The sequence below is a fragment of the Pogona vitticeps genome, chromosome 2 (genome assembly GCF_051106095.1).
Source record: "Pogona vitticeps strain Pit_001003342236 chromosome 2, PviZW2.1, whole genome shotgun sequence".
Classification (NCBI taxonomy): Eukaryota; Metazoa; Chordata; class Lepidosauria; order Squamata; family Agamidae; genus Pogona; species Pogona vitticeps.
Window position 1 is genome coordinate 31160651 of NC_135784.1, and position 23377 is coordinate 31184027.

At 42.4% G+C, this 23377-nt stretch overlaps 1 protein-coding gene across 4 annotated transcripts; it reads right to left on the bottom strand.

Moving 5' to 3' along the window:
- Nucleotides 1-230: 230 nt before the first annotated feature.
- On the bottom strand, nt 231-23128 carry PPP1R10 (protein phosphatase 1 regulatory subunit 10). Of its 4 annotated transcripts, XM_078388737.1 has the most exons (21): nt 23037-23128; nt 22279-22644; nt 13567-13849; nt 10898-11015; nt 9648-9734; nt 9061-9196; nt 8798-8849; nt 8597-8674; nt 7966-8136; nt 7191-7296; nt 6599-6708; nt 6320-6420; nt 6044-6191; nt 5602-5763; nt 4541-4787; nt 4152-4227; nt 3484-3681; nt 2885-2999; nt 2439-2546; nt 1748-2320; nt 231-1299 (listed from the first exon to the last, which is right to left on the bottom strand). In XM_078388737.1, exons 3-21 carry the CDS (start codon nt 13637-13639, stop codon nt 1190-1192), a joined length of 2769 nt encoding a protein of 922 aa, XP_078244863.1. In that variant the 5' UTR covers nt 13640-13849; nt 22279-22644; nt 23037-23128; the 3' UTR covers nt 231-1189. The 4 variants fall into 4 exon arrangements, with proteins under 4 accessions (XP_078244863.1, XP_020667956.3, XP_078244864.1 ...); XM_020812297.3 differs by lacking the exon at nt 13567-13849; XM_078388738.1 differs by lacking the exon at nt 3484-3681.
- Nucleotides 23129-23377: the final 249 nt, after the last annotated feature.

Below are 23377 nucleotides of genomic sequence, written 5' to 3' on the forward strand. Positions count from 1 at the left end.
CTCTCCGCTTCTCTCTTGGTGGGAGCCCCATTTACTGCGCTGAACTAGCACTCCCAGGTCGACTCTGCAGTTCCTTTTGATCTGCCAGAGAACTAGAATCTTGGAACATTCAGTGCTGTGTCACTTCTTCGCATACAAGAAAGCCTACAAAACCCAACACCCTTTTGCTAACCCTCATTTACAAATACCCATTTCTTTTCAGCATGAACAAAGAGCCCCAACAGTGAGTGTTAAATTAGATATTTCATTGTTTTCCACCATGTTTATTACTAATGTACAAAATATACAAAACATAGGAGACAGGTTTTTTCTCTCTCTCAGGAGAAGGGATAGCTGCACCTACTTCAAGGAGAGAGGGAGACAGGAGATGTAGTGAATAGTCTCCATCATGCGAGACAGTTTTAAAAACCCACGACCGACAGTGTACTCAGGAAAAAAAAAATTACCCCCTAAGTCATTAGAGTCAAGCTTGAGTTTTCATAGAAAACAGTTTGGAGGTTTTCCCCCAATGACGGGCTTAGCACCGAGAGGTATCATATCTCTGCAGTCAGTGGGGACACTGCAGGGGGCATTTTACAGAGGGGAAAATGGGACACTGTGGATCAAGACTGTGCAAGTAGAAGTCTCCCTTCGGGCAGCTTTGAGGCAGGGGCGTCTGCTTTCAGACAAGAGCAGTTCCTTGATCTCAGGTGCCACAGAATGAGCCGCAGGCAGCTGCTTCACCCCACCTCACACCCATGTTTCTAAAAAGGACAGACCGGCCCGTGCCATCTGTTCATCCAGGGCAAAGTAAAACAAAACAAAATCTCCAGTGCAGGCCTGGTTCCTCAAAATCTCCAACGGGAGAGTCCAGGCAGGGTAAGGAGCCAGAGCCTCTGCCCCTGGTGCCTTGGCTGGCTTCACAAGTGTATGTACAAACAAGTTCTTGTGCTTCAAGTCCATGGTGTCCTCGCTGCCCCAACCGAGAGAAGGGAGAAGTGGTTCCTTTCGGGGGGGGCGGGATGTGGCAATTCATCAGTAGCAGCAGACAACGCCTCAGGAATCCTCTCCCCGCCCCCAAGCATTTCAAGAGCCTCACAGAAGCCATAAAAAGGTGGATGCAGCCCGGAGTCTGAAGCCCCAGAGTCCACGCGAGAGGAATGTGCGTCAATACCACAGAAGATGGGGAGAGGGGGCTGACACCCTAGTACTAGGGCAAGGGCGGCCCATTCACGCCAGGGTGGTAGAAGGCACAGTTGTTCTCGTACCTGCAGCTGCCTTTCATCGTGAAGTGCCGACATACGGGGCGTTTTGACCGATCTGGGGGGGGGGGGAAGAGAGAGAGAGAGAGAGAGAGAGAGGGCAGTGAGCCACCCCAGCAGAAAGGTCTTAAGACTCCACACATACACAACTTTGCCTTAGTACGCAAAATAAACCCCGGCTGTAACAGATGCACCCGAGAACCTTCAAGCACCGTGAAGACCACATCCAGCCTTCAGATGGCAAAGCCCATAGTAAAGGGGCTGCAAAACTCTAGGCAGACTAGCTTTTTGTCTACTTTCCTCCAGACCAGCCCTACCTGAACATGCTTTTTGATGCCAGATAAGCATCTGGCAAGAGCTGCTATTTGAAAAGCCCACTCCCCCTTTGCTTCTACAGATATTTGCTTCCTCATGAAACTCCAAATGCTCAGCCAGCCTCTCCCCTGTTATAAACCCTACCCCCCCCACACATGAGGGACACAGTCATGAGTAATTCCAATATTTACCTCCGCCATGGCCGCCTCCATGCCCCCAGCCGTGGTCCCCTGGGTGACCTCTGCCGTGGTCCCCTGGGTGACCTCTGCCATGGTCGCCAGGATGTCCCCTGCCGTGGTCCCCTGGATATCCCCGGCCGTGGTCCCCTGGATGACCGCCTGGATGTCCCCGGCCGTGGTCCCCTGGATGACCGCCTGGATGTCCCCTGCTGTGATCCCCCGGGTGACCTCCTCCTCCTCCATGACCTCCGTGGCCGCCGCCATGTCCCCCACCGTGGCCACCGCCCATGCTGTTGTTGGGAGGGCCACCCCTACCATTGGGGGGGCCACCACTCCGTCCGCTGCTGCCTCGTCCACGGAAAGGGGGCTCTCCGCCTCGGCCGCCACGTCCACGGTGGAAAGGGCCCGGGCCCGGGCCAGGACTGCCGCCTCTCATGCCTCCGTGGGGGCCGCCGCGCATGCCACCATCAGGAGGGTCCCAGTAGCCATCATTACACTGAGGTGGAGGTGGGCCCATCATCCGAGGTCCACCGGGCCCACCAGGGCCTGGGAGCATATTGGGGCCACCTGGGCCTCCATGGGGTCCTGGGGAAGACCAAGGAGAAATGTAAGCAATCTGATTTTAGTCGCCACCAGAAAAGCCACCCTAGATCCTAGGTGAGCGCATCTACCCATGGGCAGAGCTGCTGTTGTTCCTACTTACCAGGCATGGGTCCTGGCCCTCCGGGAGGGAAATGCTGCATATTTTTGGGACCGGGTGGAAATCCATTAGGGACTGGCCCAGGTCCTGGCCCAAGAAGTCCATGTGGAACTGAAATGAAAGCAAGGACATGGTTAAAGCCCACCCTAAGAGAACACAACTAGGTTTCAAGCATTGCTAACTGTAACTGGCAGAAACTCATCAAGCTAACACCCGTTTCTGGTAGCTTATAATCCAAAGACTCAGCTGTGGAACGCTGGCCATTTGATGTTCTTGGACAAGTCTGGTATCCATGCAAGCCCCCGTTTCCACACCTGTCCTTCAGAGGCAACAATCCTACCTATTCACATAGGAGGCACTGTTCTGTACATTGGAGAAGGAGAACAGGGTCTAGAAACAGGGCAAGCGGAGCGGGGTGAAGGCCCTGATGCCACCCAGGTCTCTCTTACCTCCAGAAGGACTTGGTCCAGGCTGGCCCTGCAAGTTGCCCAGCAAATGCTTGATCTTGTCTGAATAATCTGGCTGCTTCATCAGCTCTTCTGCTTTATGATTGTTAGAGCCACCCTGCACAGAACAGGAAATAACAACCACCACACAGAGAGTTAAAAACAAGGCTTGTTGTCTTGTGCTGCCCCCTCCCCTCCCCCACTTTGCTATGCTCGTCCTGTAGGGCAACCCTGCTTAGAATGGCTAGCTTGGAGAGAAGGACAGTTCAAGCTTGGTGACCCATCAAGGCACCAGGCTTTGTTCTGGGTCAGAACGCAGATTTCTAAGAAAGTCTCTTGTGCATTTGCAGCACTACTGGGTGCTCTACAGAAAATGCTCCCATTCTTCATGCAGAGCAGAAGAAAATTCTGGCTCATCCACCTATCTGAAGGTGTTTTAAGTAAAGCGGGATCAACTGGCTAGCTTAAGCTGAACAGGAGGAGACTCAGGGTTCTGAACTGCATTCAAGGCAGGTGACAAGACGATACTAAGAGAGCCCATGTTCTCTCTCTTTCTAATTCACCCGCTATTTAAAGGTCTAGACTGTGGCGGCTCTAGTTACCATGATGGAGGTGAGGATCTCTTGCACGTTGAGAGAGGAGTTGGGGTTGGGGCCCTGCGGGGTCTTCCCTGCCCCCATGCTGCCCATGAGGTTGGCCAGGACCGGGGGCAGCTTGGAGCCCCCAGCTCCGTCCGGAGACTGCGAGGCGGTGGCCGGGTGGAGTCTTTCCTCGTAGGTGGCCTCATCCATGGAGCATTCCTGAGAGAGGTGACAGAGGAGACACAAGTAGTCAGGAGGGGCTGGCTGCTGGGGAGCCGGCTGCTCAAACCCAGCAGGGAGGGGGACTAGCAACAAGGAGCTGGGGTGGACTGGGAAGGGCTGGCCGCTCTACCCCCCGGGTGGGGGGGGGACACACCAGCTACGGCTTTTGATCCAAGGTGTTCCCCATCTCCAGCTTGCTTCTCCCTGATACTCAAGGAGAACCAAGATGCAGGGGAAAACGACACCCAGTGCAGGATTTCTAGTAGCCTTCACTAAACAAGGCCTACCTAGAGAAGGAAAACCTAGCAGCCTAGTCTTATCAGGAACAGCCTGCTCAAAACAAGGCCTTCTCCATTCCCCAGTTTGAAAAGTGAGCCCTGATTCTCATCCCTGTTCTTATTACAACCCACTTAAGTTATTTCTTTCGGCATAAAGTACAGACTATAAGAGGGTTATGATCCACTTACCTCATCCAGAGGAATGAGCTTGGGTGGAACTGGCTCGTAGGATTCTGGGTCAGGCTCATGAGGGCTGTCAGGCACACTGGGAGAGGGAGAGAGAGAAAGAAAAAGGGGTTTGGGGGGGATATTGGTCTGGATGTAATATAAGAAAAGAAAAATCTAGTGATTAGTTTAAGCTAAAAATTATTAAGCCTGGACTTCAAAAAGCCAAGAGAACACTGGCTGGTTGGGAAATAAAAAGGTCTTGCCCTTCTCCTCCATAGAGAATAGGCATGGTTGGAACTATATGGACCCTTAAAAATGGCACAAGAAATTAAACGATTTTTTGAAAAAAAGAATGGTGCAAGACCATGGGCAAAACACTCACTTCCATGTATAGAAGACAATTCACTTACCTCTCTTTCGAGAGAAAGATTTCCTGTAAAATGCCCTTCTCGCGTTCGGCCTGGGTAAATTTCTCCTGGCTGCCACTTCCTGGCTGCACCAGCGGAGCAGGTAAGTCAATGGGTTTCGGATAGATCCAAGGGATCATCTCTTCCATGGCATCATGACTGAGCCGGCGGGCTGTCTCAAAAGCTTTGCGATCCTTCAGCATTTCTCGCTTTGCAGCCTCACCAAAGTCCTTGATTTTGTTTACGTTCACTGTGGAAATGAAATAAAAGGATGACCGATGAACCAAACATAGGAGCTGGCAGTTAACTCCTTTCACAACACGGGGCTCAGCCTCCTCACAGGCCTCCCTTCCATTCTCCTCCCCAACAGCTGTCCTATTATGACTGATTTAAAGAAAAATCAGTTCTGTTCTCCTTTCCTTTGGCCAAGCCCAGCCTTCCTGCCTTTCTGGAAGACGGCAGCGGAAAGGGTCTGAAATCTCTCTGAAACAATTTGTTATACTTTGATTATTGTTAACTCTTGACTATTACTGCAAATTAAAAAGAAAAAAAAGAATATTCTCTTTCAAAATGGCTTACTCTCTCAGGAATCCTTCCTCATACTAACCGGCAACAAATCCTGTTGCTTAATGTAGCAAGTGGCAACCAGAATAGGCCCACTATATCAATGAAATTTGTAGAGTTCAGTCACCAAATCCGCACTGATTCAGTAGGCCTACTCTGGTTGCCACTTACCATGCCAAGTAACAGGACATCAGCCATTATGCTATCATTTCATTTGAATTATATTGAGTCTTCCTAGACGAAAAGTGGCTTACAAAATAAAACAGATTTATGTTGTCTTGTAGTATTTCTTACTGCAAAATATCACATTTAAACGTAGCTACATGTTACCACAGCAGTAGATATACCAAGTATTAGTGCACAAGGATTCTTCCTGCCAGCTTTACCCATTTCTTGGAACAATTATCCTAAGAACATAACAGATTCTATTTATGGGCTAGTGAATATCTTCTAGTGTATTCCTTCCTACTGTATGTATTCTCCTTAGAAAATAAGACTACCTCGCTCAGTCTCGTCCAGTTCAAAGTAGAAATACTCTCGCAGTTTGCTGTCCTCCGGCCAGCGGACAGACTTCTTCTTCTTGCCCTTCTTGGTCAACTGTGTGGAATCCACTGGGCTCTCAGCCGGCTTGGGTTCCAGCAGCCCACCCTGTTCGGAAGAGCCTGCACAAGCAAAGGGAACCACGCTTAGTAAAATGCCTTAGAGGAATGACCTGCTTTTCTGACCCCGATGAATCCCACAAGGAGACACTTCTCCATTTCAGAGCATGTCAAGCTGCCCTGTCATTCCTCATGTCAAGAATAGAAAATGTGGGTAAGGTAGCCTGAAACATCAGACGGTTTGCTGCAAGGGGAGGCAGCAGAAGAGATGTGACGGGCAACTAACTCCACCCAAACCTCCTGTTGCAGCATACAGGGTTGTTATTGTTCCCTTGTCACTTACTTGTCTCCATCGGCTCAGGCACCTCCACCGCTGGGACAGGGGTCCCAGGTCTATCCACATCCATTGGTTCTGAGGTTGTGGTAAGCTCTGGGGAAGACGGCTTGGCAGCGCTGGTTTCTGGGGCTGGCTTTCCTTCAAACGGGCTTGGCTGAGATCACAAAATACACACCAGATCATTATCCAGGTCATTCTTTAATACAAGATCCCTACTGTTATGAACTACTTCCCCAGTGAAAATACCCAATTTGTGGCTCAATAAATATCCAGTTCTCTCACCTTTGCTGCAGTTGGAGAGAGCACTTTCTTTTTCTTTTTGATCTTAATTCCTGGGACAGGAGCTGAATTTAGGGCATCCAAGAAGCCCAAGCCTTCCATAGCTGCGCAGGGAAGATTGGCAAAATGAATTGCAAGTCAGACATGGGCATGAACACTGGAGTTCTAGTTGCCATTGCTCCCGCCATTCCATGTTACTCTATACCCCATTTTTCAGCTCTGCAAGACCCCCCAAGAAGATCAGGTATCAAGCCATGTGAAAATACACTGAACGAAACTTACGCTGTGCAGGAATTATCTTCACTTTAATTTCTTTGGTAGCATTGGGGGTGGTGTTAAGAGGCTTGTATTTCTTCTCGGCTGGCGGGTTCTCCCCAACTGGGGCTGACGAACTGGAACAAAGGAACAGACACTTGGTGAAAATGGGAAGGGGCGCCAGGGAAGCCACAGGAATGCCCATCCCTCCCAGGAGAGACTGATCTCCCTTTCAGAATGCGAAGCCCTTTTTATAACACAAACATAAACACTGAAGAAAAACCATCCATGCAAAGCAAGCCATTTTTGTATGGCTTTATCTCAGCACTCCTAACGTCCGTAGTCCAAAATATGAATATGTAAGTGTAGTAATCTCTCCCTTGCAAATTAGCACTCGCCAAAGTTCTAGCTTCACACTTCTGGCAAAATGGGGGATGGGAAGTAAAGAAGGAGGCCTCTTGGAAACCGCTCCCCCATAAAATAAAATGAGGTGCCAACCAATAAGAGGCTCAAGACCATCCCAGTTCTCTTCCCAGATAACACTTTACTTCCTGCATCCGAGGATAAATTAACAAAGGATGAAAGCTGCTCAGACCATCTTTAAAACACAAAAACTTACTTCTGTCGCTTCAGTGGTATTGGCTTCAGGTTGTATTTGTCAGAGTTGGTTGCAGCATTGCTGTTCTTCTTTACTGGGAGAAGCGATGGAGTCTCCATTTCCAAACCTGCAAATTAGCATCAACGGTTAACAGTCAGAATGTTTTGTATTGTCGAGAATCTCAGAATCCAAGACCTGCACAGCACAGCTGCTTCCACGGCAGAAACACTGAAAACAAGGGCCGTGACTTTGCTCCAAATTCAATGAATGTTACTGTATCTGCATTTACCCCTAATGATAAGCCAGGATTTCTCACTTAATATGTGAAGAACAAAGCTTCACTTTGCATTGTAAGACTGGTCAATTATCAGTGTGTCTCTCTCCTGCCTTACATTCCAGACAAGTCTTTCCCAGCTTGGCGGGGAGGGGGGAAGGGAAATCATACAGCACAACAACAAGACAACGAAGAAAGAAGGCAATTCTGTTGCTTGGCTATCTTTAGTTGAAGTAGTTTCAGCTACTTTGCACAGAATGGCCTTTTAATCTTCTTCACTTCTGCCGCTACATACTTTCACTTGTAATTATTACAGAGCCAGCTTCTGACTACTTTGAGGACAACAAACCATAATTCACATTCAAAAACAATGCTAAGCAAAGTGTTTCTACATGGACTCGACACATCTGCATATAACTCATTCTGGAAAGGCCAAGATAGGTCCAAATCCTGCCTAACCGTTATAGACAATCACAGCCATTGCTGTGCCCGGCAACAACGCTTACATGCACAGTTGCTTACCAGTAGAACGGAACTTGGCATGGCTAGGTGCTGTAGTACGGAGAGATTTTGGCTTTTCTTTTTTCTTCTCTGGTGTCTCCTCTGGTTTCACTTCTGATTTGGCTTCCTGAGGCTTCTCTTGAGCAGGCGTCTTACTTTTATTTTCCTCTTTGCGTTTTTTCTTATCTCGCTCTAGGAAAAAAAAAGACGAAGATGAGAGAAGCTCAGAGGGTTTAAGATCTATTTCCAGGACAGAGAAGAAAGTGAAATTACTTCTACATATAAATATCCAGCCACAATTCAGCCTAACAAAACCAAATGATCCTATCAAACTTGAAATCCTTCAAAGAACATAAACAATACACTGAAAAGGAGATAGTCACTTGCTATACAAGATGGCTATAACCAGTGTGTTTATTTTTTTAAAAAAAAAACATTACTGAAACATATGATACTTCAGTCTGATGGACTGGAATGACTAGAGTTTTTTTTAAAATGACATTTGCTGTAATTTGGCAGCCAGCATGGCAAAAATGACAAACACCAAGCACGTGATACACCTATACATTCCCCTATGAGACCAGTATTAGCTAGATTTGGCTACAACTCTTATGCGACGAAAGTGTCTTTGACAAAACATGAAGCCAATTACCTGCCGGTTGGGAGCTACTCTGGGAGCGGATGACACCCATCCAATCGCTGACCAGTACAGACGCCAATCTGCGAAGCTCTAGAAAGGAAGAAAATATATACAACTGATTTGGAATATTCTCATTTCCAAAACACTACGTACATGTATCCCTGTTGCTTTGCCTATAAAAATTCTACTAATGTCAAAAGATCAAGTTATTACCTTCATCTTCGCTTGACTTGCTGAGCTGTTTCACCAACTTGGCCGTGTTGTTCTGAAAGAAAGACATTGTCGACTGTGAAATGGAGAACAGACGCCTGAACAACAGCAGTAATGCTGCACCCAGGGATTTGGGCAAAATAAGTGGTCCCGAAAAGAATTCCCATTTTACTGACCCACCGGCCTTGCAGCAAACCAGCTCTCCCACCCACTTTCGCAACTGGCAAGTAGAAAGGACAGCATCCAGGGCTACCCAATGGACTAACTTGTTTGAGATGATCTACTGTAAGAGGCAGGTGTTGTAGCGTGAGCAAAATCTGCTGGAGAAGCGGCACATTATTGGATGCTTTTGAGCTGGTTAACCATGTGTTAAGAAGCTTGTAGCCACCAACCTTGATGAATCTGTAAAAGAAGCAGATACATACAATTACTGAAATCAAGTCAGCTGTGGGTTTCTTCTTCTTCTTCTTGATCTGGAATATGTCCAATTTAAAGTATCTTGCACCCATGTTGGTACAGAAAAACAGAACATAAATTGGAAGATCCCAAATTAGATTATGCTACATATATCTAGGACATTTCCAGTGATCAGGCCATCTTCAGTGTCAGGTCCCATTCCTTAGCTTTCACATCTGGTCCCTACTCCATCCCTAACCTATACTGGCATCTCAGAGTCCCATAACTCTCCTGAGACATTAACAAGTTCCCAATAATCTCAGTAATATGACTAGAAACAGAGCAAGTTGGACAGCACAAAAGGGCTAGACTTCCCCACCTCCTGTTTCTTATGGAATTTCTTCAGTCTTTAAAATGCTCAATTTCATTCCCTAAAAACACAATAAACAGTTCTTACTTTGAGAGTATGTCTTGTGCTCGGGTCTGCAGCAATATGTTCAGATATACGCAGCGACTAACCATCTTCTGTGCCTCTTTCATTAAGCTAATGGGGAGGGGGAAGGGAAAAGACAAGAATATTTTTAAAACTATTATTTCATAGCAAAGGGCTCCCAAGAGAACACAGGTAGCTGCCAATTAACACATGCATGAGAGATGGGGGTGAAGCATGGAACACGCAAAATGAACAAGCTTCTGTCTCAAACTGCTGTTGAGAACCAGCAGTTCAACTTCTGTTAGGCTTCAGCTGACCCACTAAGGTGATCTGGCTTCTAAAATTCAACTTACAAAATAACAGCCAGTGTGCAGTTGGGAGTCGATTCAGAACAATATTTTGACTGAACTTTTAGGTGTTTGTTTGCTAGGTAAAAGTAATACAGTGGTGCCCCGCATAGCGACGTTAATCCATTCCAGGATTAACGTCACTATCCGGAAACATCACTATACAGAATGTAAAACCCCGTAGGAATGCATTAAACTCCGTTTAATGCGTTCCTATGGGGTGAAAACTCACCGGTAAGCAGATTCCCCATCCGGCCGCCATTTTCGCCATATCGGTAAGCGAGGGCTGGGCGCGAAAACACTGCGGGCGGCCATTTTATTCTTCCGGTGGCCATTCTGGAACCACCGATCAGCTGTTTTTAAAACATCGCAATGCGAAGATGAGTAAGCGAAACGCTTACCGATCATCGCGATGCGATTTTCGCCCATTGGAATCACTGCAAAAAACGCATTGCTATGCGGATTCGTTGTTAAACGGTGTGCTCATTAAGCGAGTCACCACTGTACAGGGAAGTCTCTATATGATGCACTGTTTACATTGATTAAATATTAGATGTAAAATAAGAAAATATTTTACGCAATCCGGTCTTGCAGTAAATCCATGTTGGTTCCCCATTCTCCCAACACCCAGGTGCCACAGCAAACCGAGTCAGGGAATCTGGGAGTTGTTATACATCTGAGGTCTTAAATTCAGAAACTAGTAATGGTTCCCTTAAGGGCCGTTTCCCCAAAGGGTAAAGTGCCTTGAAAGAACCAGTAACACAGGTCCTAGTGACCTTTAACTCCAGAATATTCCGAGGCCTCTGCGCATGTGCAGACTTAACCCATTAGTGTGCATTTACAAAGGCCACAAAGAACCAAATTTTTACTATTCCAATGCTTTTCAGCCACAAGCATTTCTGCTGTGTTCTTGCATGAAACACATACTTGAAAATTTTAGTGATGCCTTCATGGCTTTTGACTTCTCCATCTTTGCCAAGGAAACAGTCCAGTCCTTTCAGAAGCTCTTTTGGATCTATTGGCCTGGAGCCCATGGTGGAAAAGCCTGTTAAAAAGCAGGGGAAGGTGGTGGTCACTAAATTACAAACTCTCCAAAATTATCAAAGATCTCCTGTTCTAGATGTGGTGAGTACTTGTTTGAGAATACAGTCCTTTACAAGTGCAAAATGTGATCATACACCCTTCAGAATCAGAAACTCTACAATTGTTAATATACTTAAAAAACAAGATCACAACTTTTATTAGTTTGTTACTTCTGCAAAAGCATTAACTTCAGACACAGACGAGTGCTGTAATCGTACACATTGGAAGACAGAATTGTTAAGGGGGGGGGAGTGCGAAACTGTCAAAAAATTGAACAGAAGAGCAGAGATGAATACAATTCTAGCATTTTGAATCGGATGGACTCATACTGGTGTTTTTCCAGCCCTGTTGCTTTTCAAGTATCTGTTCAGCTTGTACTCTTTACAACACTACCCCATGCAAGTTTACTCAAGATGTCAGCTCCGCTGAGCACAGTGGAGGTGATTCCTAGTCAGGTTTGAACATCAGTCTTTAAAACCCTTTCCCATCAAGGTTCAGTTACAAGTACTGAAGAGTGCCAAATTCTGCAGCATACCTACTAAGCTGGCAGAGTGCAGCAGACCACACTACAATACTGTATTAAAGTCAAATCCAGTTTTTCCTGGGGGCAATACTTCAACAACACTGAAGAACTCAAGGCAGTTTTACAGAAATGCAGCATAGAAAAACCGCATATGTGAACATATGTTTCACACAGGCACTAAAATTTGACAACTTAATTCTCTGATGCAATCGTCTCATCAGATTATCAAACAAGGCATTGTGGCCCTGCCAGCTCACCTCCTGTTGCCATGTAGGAGGTATTGCTGCCAAGAACTTATTTTAACATTGAGCGCCACTGTGAGTTCTCTTAATTGGAAGTGGCCTATAAATGATGCAAAATCAACAAAGGTACAGCCACCTGTTCTGCTGCTGCTGCTATCCTTCCCTTGATTATAATTTTCAATTGAAAGCACCTTGCTTAATCTTCCAGGACCCACTTTCATCAGATGGATGCCTCAAGCATGTACGTCCATGGCTGAAACACCATGGTACAAAACCCACTGGACTCCCAACTTCCAGAGGTCTGCTGGACAGTGGTTGCTATCATGCTTTTTCTTTAAATGACTCACAATATTTGGGTTAGTTATAAACAGACCAACTAATTATCCACAACCTCTATATGCACTGTTTCATAGGACAAATATCCAGTTGTAGATTATCTAGCTTTGATTTGCCACTTGACTGTGGCTGGGCATGCTAGTTTCAACTATTTGTAGACAACCCCATATTCACAGACCCTATTTGCTAATTTCAGCACTGATCCTTTCACCATTTATTTATTCTGCTTCTACAATTTCACAAGGTTTACTGTACAGTTGTTGCAGCTTAATCACTGCTGTCTTTGAAGGAATAGGAATGTATCATTTGATGAGATACATATATATTCCACTGCAATTAACACTATCCACCTGCTCCACTGCAAGCTTGCCACATACTATATACATTACCCAGCAGCTGGTTCAGTGTCAGGCAGCACCTGTGGCCCCTGTAATTAAAACAAGGGCAACAGTCTTTCTCCTCCTCACAATTAACTGCTTGAACAGCATACACATGCCCTTATGCAGCTTGCTACAGCTCCATCACACCCTTTGTTAGGTTGCAAATGAATGCCTATGTATCTTTGACCTGCATTATTCTTGTTTCCAACAGCTGTCTGTAGGCTTGATGATACAGTATTGGTTGTCCTTCTTGTGTTCTCTTCTCAGAAACACACCCAGTCTCAGTGTGGGAATTGTACTTTGTTATTCTTTAGTCTGGAATCACTTTTAAAATGATCTCCCTGGTGCTACTGGATTAAGATGACACCATTCATTGCTAGGTTTTCACTCATGTAAAGGACCACCATTACCTCTGTATGTACTTCCCAAGTGCCCATTTCCTTAAGGTAACTGTCTTGGAACCCTGATGCAACAAGAACTACCCATTGAAGTTAAATATGCACCGATTTTGGAACATCCCCTTGTGGTTATGGTTTTGGATTCAAGTAAGTGGATATTGCAGATGTGGCTACATGGAAGAGCGGTATTTGTGTTGCCTTGCAAGGAGCGATACTGAGCTGGAAACACTAACACACCTCTTGCCCCACCTGTCAATCCCATGTGCTGCGTGACTTTGAACACCAGGGATTCTAGGTACACATGTTATCAGTGGTGTAGAATTCAACCACTTGGTTGCTGTCTATGGCAGCAATTACCTCACACCAATCATGTTTTCAGTTCTTTTGCTATAGTAAATTGGGACTCCTGAATGGGAACTCATTCTTCTGTTATAGCAACCATTTCCTTTGAAACAGCAAGGGCTGAATCCAGGTGCACAACTGCATCTTTTATAAATTCTTGAGCTCGTTATTTTAGAAAGCAAACGAGTCCATTGCTGGGAGAAATCAACGTAGTATTATGCATTCAGATGCATGGAACTAATTAATATCCAGGAACAATTGGGAGCCACATGGGAATTGGGAATGGTATTACCAGCTTGCAGTTGCTTGAAGAGATCTGTGCATGGCTTCTGTCCAGTTGTGAAGCATTTGTGCTGGAGATCCATGTTAATGAATTCACCCTGTGGTGGAAAGGCCAAATGACCAAGTGGGCTTTGGAGACTGAAACTCCCCTTTCACCCCACAATATGGCCTTTTCCACTTTCAATGCAGTATTACACTGGTGAGGAAGACTTGATGATGCTTTGGCTTAGCCTGTTTTGGTGGTGAAGAGAGGACTTCAGTCTCCAGAGCTGTCAATCTGGCATTTTCCAGCACTATATTCCCAAGAGAGAGTTAAAAAAAAAATACAAGTATTAACTTTTGTGCAATCTGTTTATCTCAGCACCCCTCCTTCTCAATACATTGTGTTTGTTCCACTCAGAGGACCCTCCCTCTATCCAAGAAAATATAGTGTATTTAATTTATACAGCCCTCAAAAAAGGTTGATCTGTGGAAATCAGCTTCATTTCTAAGTAAAATAATGTTCAGACCAGTCTCAGAGAGATTTAACCTGATCTATTCACATATTCTGTATCTAGAAGTTTAGATTCTGAAATAATTATCAAGGCAGTTTTCAGATCCATACTCTCTACTTCCATTTACTGACATAGCAACTAGATATAAAATTGCAACTCCAAAATAACGCAGAGTAAAACCAGGTCACTTTTAATGCATCCGGTATCTTGTGACCCTAGAATTGTTTACATAAATTATCTGCTTTCATCCTCTATGGCTAGCTTTCAGACTACAATTTTAATATATGGAACACATGTAAGAGTTCTTGATTTGCATGAAATTAAACATATTAGTAAGATACCTGCATTACACTTTGGCAAAACTGCACATTAGGATCAAAGTCTTTAAAAAGCAACATAAACAGCCTTAAGTCTGATATAATATGGCAATCAATGTAAGTTTGGATAAGGCTAATAGGATTCTGAATATAACTGTTTTTAAGATGATCAAGTTCTATAGAACTTGTATAAGCTAAATCACATATTGTAACAAGTTTCCTCAAGCCACTAGTTACACCTGCCAAAGTAGAATCTCTAAATTTATCATGTATCTATAGGCTTTGAAAATTCACAGTATTCCACACTTGGCTTTTTACCAGTTTACAAAGAATATTAATAAGAATTTAGGGCCCCCATAAAGATTTTAATTTAAGGGCCTATGAGGTAACATCAACTTATTTTTTATAAATATTTTGATGCAGTTTTTGGCTCTAATCAATCCCAAAATATTTGGTTATGATCTTCACTTTCTTACATTTGCATAAAGCTGCCATATCTGGCTTGCAAATACTGCACAATTAGTTGTCATAAAGGTTTTACCCTCAAAACACTACTGATAGCCAAGTCTCTGAAAAAAGAAATTTAGGCAGATTGGAAGGTTTTTAATAAGGCTTTTAAAAATCACTCTCACCTCCATCCCAATAGTGTCTTGGAGGAATTATTGTACATCTAACTTGCTAAATTCAAGGCTCTTTTTATGAGAAAAGACTGTGGCAAGAATTTAGTTTCACCACAAGGAACAGGTGAAATCTTAAAGATTTCAAATTCAGTTTTAACTTACAGTCAAGAACAACTTCTACATACACAGTTCTAGCATTTTTCCAGTGTAGCAAATAAAAAGATGAGCAACCAGATAAAACAGATACAATGAAGCTAAGATAAAGTGTATTCTCAAAGACTTTCATGGCTGGGATCTGATGGTTGTTGTACGTTTTTTGGGCAGTTTGGCCATGTTCTGGAGGTTTTTCTTCCTAAAGTTTCACCTGTCTCTGTGGCCGGCATCTTCAGAGGACAGAAACACTAATTCCTGTCCTATATGCCGGCCACAGAGACTGGCGAAGAAAAACCTCCAGAACATGGCCAAACAGCCCGAAAAACCTACAACTATGAAGAGACTTTCTTACCATCTTTTTCAATCTATGTTAATTCCTGCCATTTACAGATTTCCTACTATGAGTATTCAGGATTTAAGTTTTTAGTTAAAAACAAAACAAAACAATTACTGATCCCAGATGGAGACTAAGAATTTTAAACACAAAAAAGGTTAATAGGCTACTTGGCAACATTTTAGATTTCTAACATTTTCGATTTCTTAAAGTTCAATCTATTAAATGTGCCCAGAAATGAGTCATGCTGTAAAAATAAAGCTATGAAAATGGCATTGTATGCATAATTTTTAACTATATTATCTCAGTCCCCCTCAACCATACTGTAGTGTTACACTACAATTTCCATCACACACAGTCAAGCTCATACTGTTCAATCTAAAACTGTAACTGTTTTTCTTCACAAACTCAAATCCTATACCTTCTCTGTATTTCCATAATACTATAATTCTCTTTGCTCAAAAGTACCAATTCTGACTAAATTCAACTTGAAACAACAGTTCCTGACTCATTTTAGCTGCCTCAGATTCCTTTCTCTACCAACAATGTCAAGATGAACTTCAAATACTGTACACCCTTCCAGTACGGCTACATCTCATATGGTAAGTATACTTGTTATACCTTAGTTTATGACAGTATGTACAGAATAGGCTATATAATACATATCTTATGACCAGAGAATGTGGTACACCCCTAACAAAAATTTTGGGGGTCTTCCTGCTTGGTTCTATGAGCCCTCCTGGCTCCACAATGCCACTGTAAACACAGTCATTCAAGAAATTTATAAAAATGAGAACTTGCCAGAAAAATACAAGGCAAGACTGGCATTGCCATAGCTAACTACAGATATAAATCTATGTCTTGTATAGAAACCTACTTTTCCTATTTTAACTGACACAACTACTACATGCAAGGAATCTAGCATAAAATATACTTGTTCATAAAGAACACTCTATTCCAAATAGATTATTTTCCAGTCAGTCAACAAAAAACTTAACATTCAATCTACTTATTAAGTCCCTGAGATTCACCAGTTGGAATCCCATGGAAAACTTGAGGATCAAGCATACATGAATAATAAGGTACAGTACCACAGAGCAAACACCAAGTCCTAGAATGTTTAACTGTTATCAGAATTAACCCTAAATCACACACACCCTCGCACAAATAAACAGCACTACTGACTTCTATCTCAACTGTTCTTTCACGAAATCCGTTTTTCAAATATTACTGTGGGAACAACTGGGAGTTACAAAGCCTTGATCTACAGCAAATCTTTCAGAGGTCTGCCAATACATTCTGATTTATCTTCTTTTCAATGTCTCCTATAGATCAATTTTTAAAAAGCAGAACCGCAATTTAAGCCATACTACTTCTAACTCTGTAGTCTTGTCTTAGAACAGAGTATGTTCACACCAAATTCTAAATACTTCTGTGCTCTTAAAACTATTTTCTTTTTTTACCTCTGTTCCATGACTATTTAAGATAGAAGCAGCTATATGGCAATCATTAAGCCTTAGCGTTAATCAAAATCAGTAATTTTCTGGTGTTCAGAAATGCAGAATTAACAAATGCATGCTGCTGGAACAGATTTAGAGCTGCAAGAAATTCATTTACATAATTAAACATACAAGCCATTTTCATTTAAGTCTCTAAACAGGACAAGGGCAACTTCACAAGGACTGCTAACTCCACAGAAGTGCCAGCCAACTGTACAGAAACACAGAAGTTCAAGAGAAAAAAAAGGGGGGGGAAGAAGCAAAATATTGTAGCTCTCTGAAAATTAAATTTTATTCCAGTGCGAGCTTCCGTGAATCAAAAAACAGAAAAACTGTGTACACTATGCCCTCTGTATTTTCATTATCTCCATGACCAGATGAGGATACAGACAATAAAATGAAGTGTATTCTCTCTTGGTTACGGGGGATAAAAATATGTTTGCACTCTTTCATCGTTGATTCTTGAAAGCACACACTGAAACAAATTCTTTAAAGTGCTACAATATTTTGACTTTTCCCTTTTGCCAACATGCTGGAGACACACTAAGGCAGCTACTTCTTTGGAAACTGGAAGTTCAATGAATTCCAACCTGCAATCATTATTATATACCGCTGATGGCAAGAACAGCAACTTTTAATTGGGCACTTGTGAGTTAACGCTGTAAGGTAGGTAATGTACACCATAAAATGCTAAAAATAATTAAACTTTGATCCTGTTTTAAAGCAGAAGTTTGGGTCGGGAGGCTTGTGATGCAAGGAACTTCCAACGGACACTCCCATCAGAACACTTGTATGTTATCAAATTGCAGCCTGGACTGTTTTAGATACAAGTTGGTCAACTGTACCTGCTTGATCTCATTACAATGCTTTCCTTACTATGCAATGAGTACTTTAGATCTGTTTACATCATTTGGACTTGCTAGGTCAGAAGTAACATACAGGCTTTATCAGTCTCAGGGATGGCTGAGGAACTGAGACAAACAGAAAGAAGATACACAATGATACTGAAACCACAAGCTAAGCACATCTATTGAACTATTATTAATATCTCCCTCAAGTGCTCCAATTCATCTGAAAGTGAATTCTCCAGAATTGGGCTCCATGGAGAGAGTCATTTGGTACTTACAGTTCAGAGAATGGAATCAGATTTTTAATCCAATTAAGTCAGACATCTTCACGTCCTACGATTCTATTAATATACATTAGCAATCTTTAAAATGTGCCTCCAAGGAAATTACTAGGGAATGTGTTACCCCCCAGCAATACATTTCATCCCATTCATTCTTGTGATCTGCTGGAGGCCTTCAGGTAGTTGTTCCATTCTGGCAAGCATGGAAAACTGAATTGTAGCAGGTAACAATTTAGACTGAGATCAGCATTTCAGGAACAAGTCTGGCGATTTTCAGATCTTTTAAACCATAATGCAAAGATTTACTAACAAACTTTTCCCCTGGACTCTCTAGTTAGTGTTTTTAAGTACTGGAGATCACAAAAAAAACAAATTCACATCTCTTATGCTAATTTCAATTTACATGTCTTTTTAAAGTTTTTTAAAAATCTTTCTTTAAATACAATTTTTTTCATCACAGTACCAAAGTTCAAGAGCAGATACTAAGCTATAAACCTGGAAATAAACACCACTTAAATAAAAAAACATTTGTTTTCAAAGCTGATCTTGTCAGAAGCAAAGCTGTGACTGGCTGTAGAAACTGCATCCTGGAATCCAGACGGATTTATGCCAGTATGCTGTCTCAAACCCCACTTCCTGAACTAAACTAGGTAAATTACCAGAGGTTCTTTTGTGGCTATAGTTAAGGGGGAAAAACTAGCATAATCAGTCTGGGCCGAGAGAAAGTGTTTCTATATCATGTCTGCTACCTTGGCCAGTCCATAGTAAGTTACTGCTCAGCCGAGGATTCGATTCTTAAAATGGTGTCCAGCTCAGGTTTCCTGTTTCTGTCAGACGTTAGTCACACTTACATGTAATTTCAGCCAAATAAAATTTTTTCCTAAGTATGTTCAGGAATGCAGGATCTACTCTTTTGTCAGTAAAGACTAAGGGCTGATTATATTGTTGGAGGACTATTCCCAACCCCCTTGCAGTGTGTTGTAAAACAGGGAATCAGATATTATCCATCCTATTTAGCACAATGGTCTAGCTCAATCCTCATTTCCTTCTGTAGCTACTGGACAAAGAACAACCAGTGACAGACTGTGAGAAAGGCATTCTGCCAACGGAGCAGGCCTGGCTTTCCAACCACGTTTTTACATAAGAGACCTCAACAAACCATCCCAAATCTTGTGATATTTCATCACCTTGCCAAATTACTGGCTGAGATAATAATGTAACCGCTATATCTGACATAGGAACCAAACCATTTGGAGAGATGGATGGGGAAGTAGTTGCATAAGCTTATTAAAACTGTTTTAACAGTAGAGCAGTACTTTTATGTTTCCAAAAATAATTAGAAGTCTAAGCAAACCAAAATTCTAAAGGTATTGTTTTTCCTTAAAAGGAAGGAATTGTTCAGCTTTAAAGGGACCCTTTACATGGGCCTATCAAGTCTTACATTTAATAGCTGTAAGTGGGGACTAGGCCACTGCATTTCAACTCACAATACTTGTTTAAAAAAATCATTACAAAAACAGCAAATTATTTAACAGTTTAGATCCACTGATTACTACCCTTTCTTTTAATCTTTGTCTTCACTGATTTGTCCAATGGGTATTTGATTAAGCTAAGTGAACTTTACCCCTTCTTCCTTCAATTTAAAATGCATTTTAAGCTGTGCAGTCTTGCTGAATTAGTGTTGCCAAGTACTGTATCACATAATTTGTTGCAACAGTCTGGTGTAGCTCAATGTTATAATAAATTTTGCCTTTCAAAATCTAAAAGCAAACTTGACCACAACAGGTATCAGTATTTGTGCAACCAGATACCACATATGAGTTTTAATGGATCTTTTGCCAACTTCAGATCTCCGTTTTATTTTCAAACTTCGGAGAAACTAAACTGACAGGGACACTGCCCTGAAAACAGCACCTTGAGATGTTCTTGTGTGAAATGAGATGTGCCAATTAGTGCTGCCAAGTTTTATAGCAAGCACAGCATTGCTAATTCATAGGGGGAAAGAAGAACTACAATATGAAATGCTACCACTGGATATGTAGATAAAGCTATTAAGTTCTGCTCCACCCCCGTACAAGAACCAGCACTCAATGAAGTCTCAAGGGCAGTATCACTTAAATTGTATCTGATGTTCATGCAGACGCACTGAAGAAATCAAATTCCTCATTTTAAGGAATTAACAGAGTTGAAAAACATGTAACTAGTGTCCTCAGCAGATTGGCAAACACTGAACACCCTAAAAAGCCTGCATGCATCAATAGGTGTCACTTCATGGCTTTGACAATGGCAGAGAAAAACAGCAAAAAATAAATAAATAAAAGTTTTAAAAACTAAACAAAGTGATTTGGAACAAAAATGAAGGTTGTGAAATGTAATTAATACCAGAAAGATTTTGCTTACCAGGTGGAATTGTGGCTGTTCCCCTCCCTTTGATGAAGTAATACAAGTGCTGGACTCCCTTTTTTCCTAATGATCACTTCTTTCCTAGTACATTGTACAGGAACTGTGGAATGTGGCAAATTAATACAAATCTTAAGCCCTCCCCTTCAGCCCATTTTGTGTACATGTGGCTAGAGAAAATTCAGATTTCCTCATCCTGGACCTCATCTTGTTAATTTCAGCAAGTGTTACCGACACCTGCTTAAATAACATGGGTCCAGTGGTAGCATTTCATCTATTAACAGTTAGGTTTAATTCAACTAGGCAACACACTTCCCCCCCCAACTCATCCCACCTCCAGAGACCTAGATTTTAAAAAAGAGAAGGGAAAAGAAAAGGAGAGGACATAAAGCCATCTGCTTGCCTGATACTATCAAAGGCACTGAACAAATTTGTCTACAAATATAGAACATTTGAGAAGTCAATGAAATCCAAAGTTCTTGGTGATGTTGCAACCTAAAAAACAAACTTTATAGTTTATGATCACATTTTGCACTTCTCAAGCTGTAGATATTTCCTATAGATGAAATGGAAGTGGAATTTTGTTAATTGTTTTGGAGAAGGTGACGGGAGAAGCCAGTTGTCCCCTCCCCCATCCGCTCTCCTTCCCTCTATTCCATGACTGCTTACTCTGGGCACCAAGCACAAGCTATTCAAGGGGAGGAGTTTTCTACAAGCTGCTTACATCAGCTCCCTGCCCAGAAAGCCTTGTGGGTTCTTGTGCAGAAGGAAGAAAGAAGCACTGACGCCATTTTAGAAATACAGACGGTTAGAGGAGGAAAAAACCAAAGACACTTCAGACTCTATTAAAAGAAAACTACAGCAATACAACCTCATCATATACACAATTTGTACCATTTTATGTCAGTTCTATAAACTACAACCTATTTAACATAGAGGGGGAGTACTTGTTGGGGAGTGCCAGACTCACACCACTTTTCATTATTTATCATTGTTGGACTAATACCCCCCTTCCCCCCTCCACACATGGGGGAGGCAGGAGAAAAAAAAAATGGAAACATTCTACAAAGGAATGATACAATGTCACTTTTCAGGGACAGCAGATAAAATAACACCGCCATATTGTAGTGGGTGAGAAATATAAGTACGGCACATTTTAAAAAACACACTAGATTTCTTTTTGAGTCCAACAGATCTCTCCTCTATTAAAAAGGGTTTTTTAAAGATATTGGACTGGTTCAATCGATTTTCCCAAGTTGTTTTGCAATCTTTATTTCTAGATTGCCATTTTAAAAAAATTACACATCTAGATACATATTATAAAACCTTACTTTAAAAAAACCTTTTAACATTGACAATTTAGACGATAATGACAGTTCATTCCTTATTTTAAACTGACTCATTGCTGGCTAGTATCCAGTCATCGCTTTTTTTTGGTCCGTTTAAATCTTACCCTGCAATCTTTATGTACAGATTGCTTATTTAGCTCAACTTCCACGTCTCCCACACAAAGAAGCAGCACTTTATAGCTCAGTCACCACCATCTGTTATGTGGGAGCTCATTAACCCTTGACAGTCCTGGAGTTGATGGATTTTCTAGAGACCATCAAACTCCTTATAAATATGAATTTTTGGTGGCAAAATGCCTGCGTCTTAAGGGTTAACACCAAAAATAAAACCCTTCCCCTCCTTTTTTTGGTCTTTTCTTCGTGCCATTAGCTCACTTCGACACAGCTGAATTTTTTTTTGTCAGTTGGTTGAAAATGCGACACTTACTATCCAATTAATTTTCTCGTCGACAGCGCCTCGTTTACTTTTGGATTAAGCTGTGTTTTTAAAGAAAAAAATGAATTTGGTTTTGCTCATTTTCTGAAAAAAAATAGCAACTTTTTGGTTGTAAGTAACAAAAAGTTACTTGACAAAAAAATCAGGGTTAAGTTGTTGCTAAATATTAATTTTGGTTTTTTATGTTTTTAGTGGCAGTTGTTCTTCTTCGGATCACAAAGAATTTAACAGCTTCCCAGTACAGACGATCAGAAATATAGCTGGCTTTTTTGTGTGTCGTCTCAGAGGCTCAACTGTGGGGGAACTGTTCTTTGTTTCTCGATGCAAGTTCAACGGTTTCTCAAGACCCAAGCAAACCTACGGATGGAGGAAAAAAGGAGGACAAGGTTAAATTTCTTCCAAAAATTAAATCTTAACACATTATGTAAGCGATAAGTACAATAGTCACGCTAAGGTTGCCCGAAACCAAAACATTCATTTAAGAAGAAAAACTACACTTTTACAGGGGATTTTTTAAAAAAAATGTATATAAAAATGGTTCAGGTCACCCTGGATTATAGAAGTTAAAAATAAAATCTCAACTGATAAACAGCCTCCGAAGAGATAAATTTAGGAAAACGATTACTACTTCAAAATGGCCATTATGACGCTTTCTGGGGAAAGGGGGCGAAATAATCATAACGTAATCCTTTTTGGTCCCCCTCCCCAACCATTCCCCACAATAACGTTCACAAGCACACCGTACTCACCTTTAAACAGACCCCAGAATGGCCGATGTGGGCGCGCGCGGCACTATTTATACCAGGCCACTCCCTCTTCCCAATCCCCCCTCCCATCGTCGCTCGCCGCGGCTGCAGAACAAAGCCTAGGAGGCGTGTCTTCAGTCCGCGACGTCATCCCGGCAGGCGAAATCTGACTCAAAATTTAAATCTACGGACAGTTTTGAAATCTACTTTTGATCTCCTAGCTAACGGTGTGCACAAAAATAAATTTTGTTTTCGTTAAAGTTTTTGACGCAGTTAGTGGGTTACCAGTGCGCATGCGCCAAACGGTTGCCAGAATGGCGACGTTGGCGACGTGCACGCGCACA

Excerpts from the sequence above, each read along its gene's own strand:
- PPP1R10 (XM_078388737.1), bottom strand. The coding sequence starts at position 13,639 with ATGGATCTCCAGCACAAATGCTTCACAACTGGACAGAAGCCATGCACA. Across the intron at positions 9,197-9,647 it reads GCACAAGACATACTCTCAAA|ATTCATCAAGGTTGGTGGCT; the intron begins GTAAGAACTGTT and ends CTTCTTTTACAG. Across the intron at positions 3,682-4,151 it reads AGCTCATTCCTCTGGATGAG|GAATGCTCCATGGATGAGGC; the intron begins GTAAGTGGATCA and ends CACCTCTCTCAG.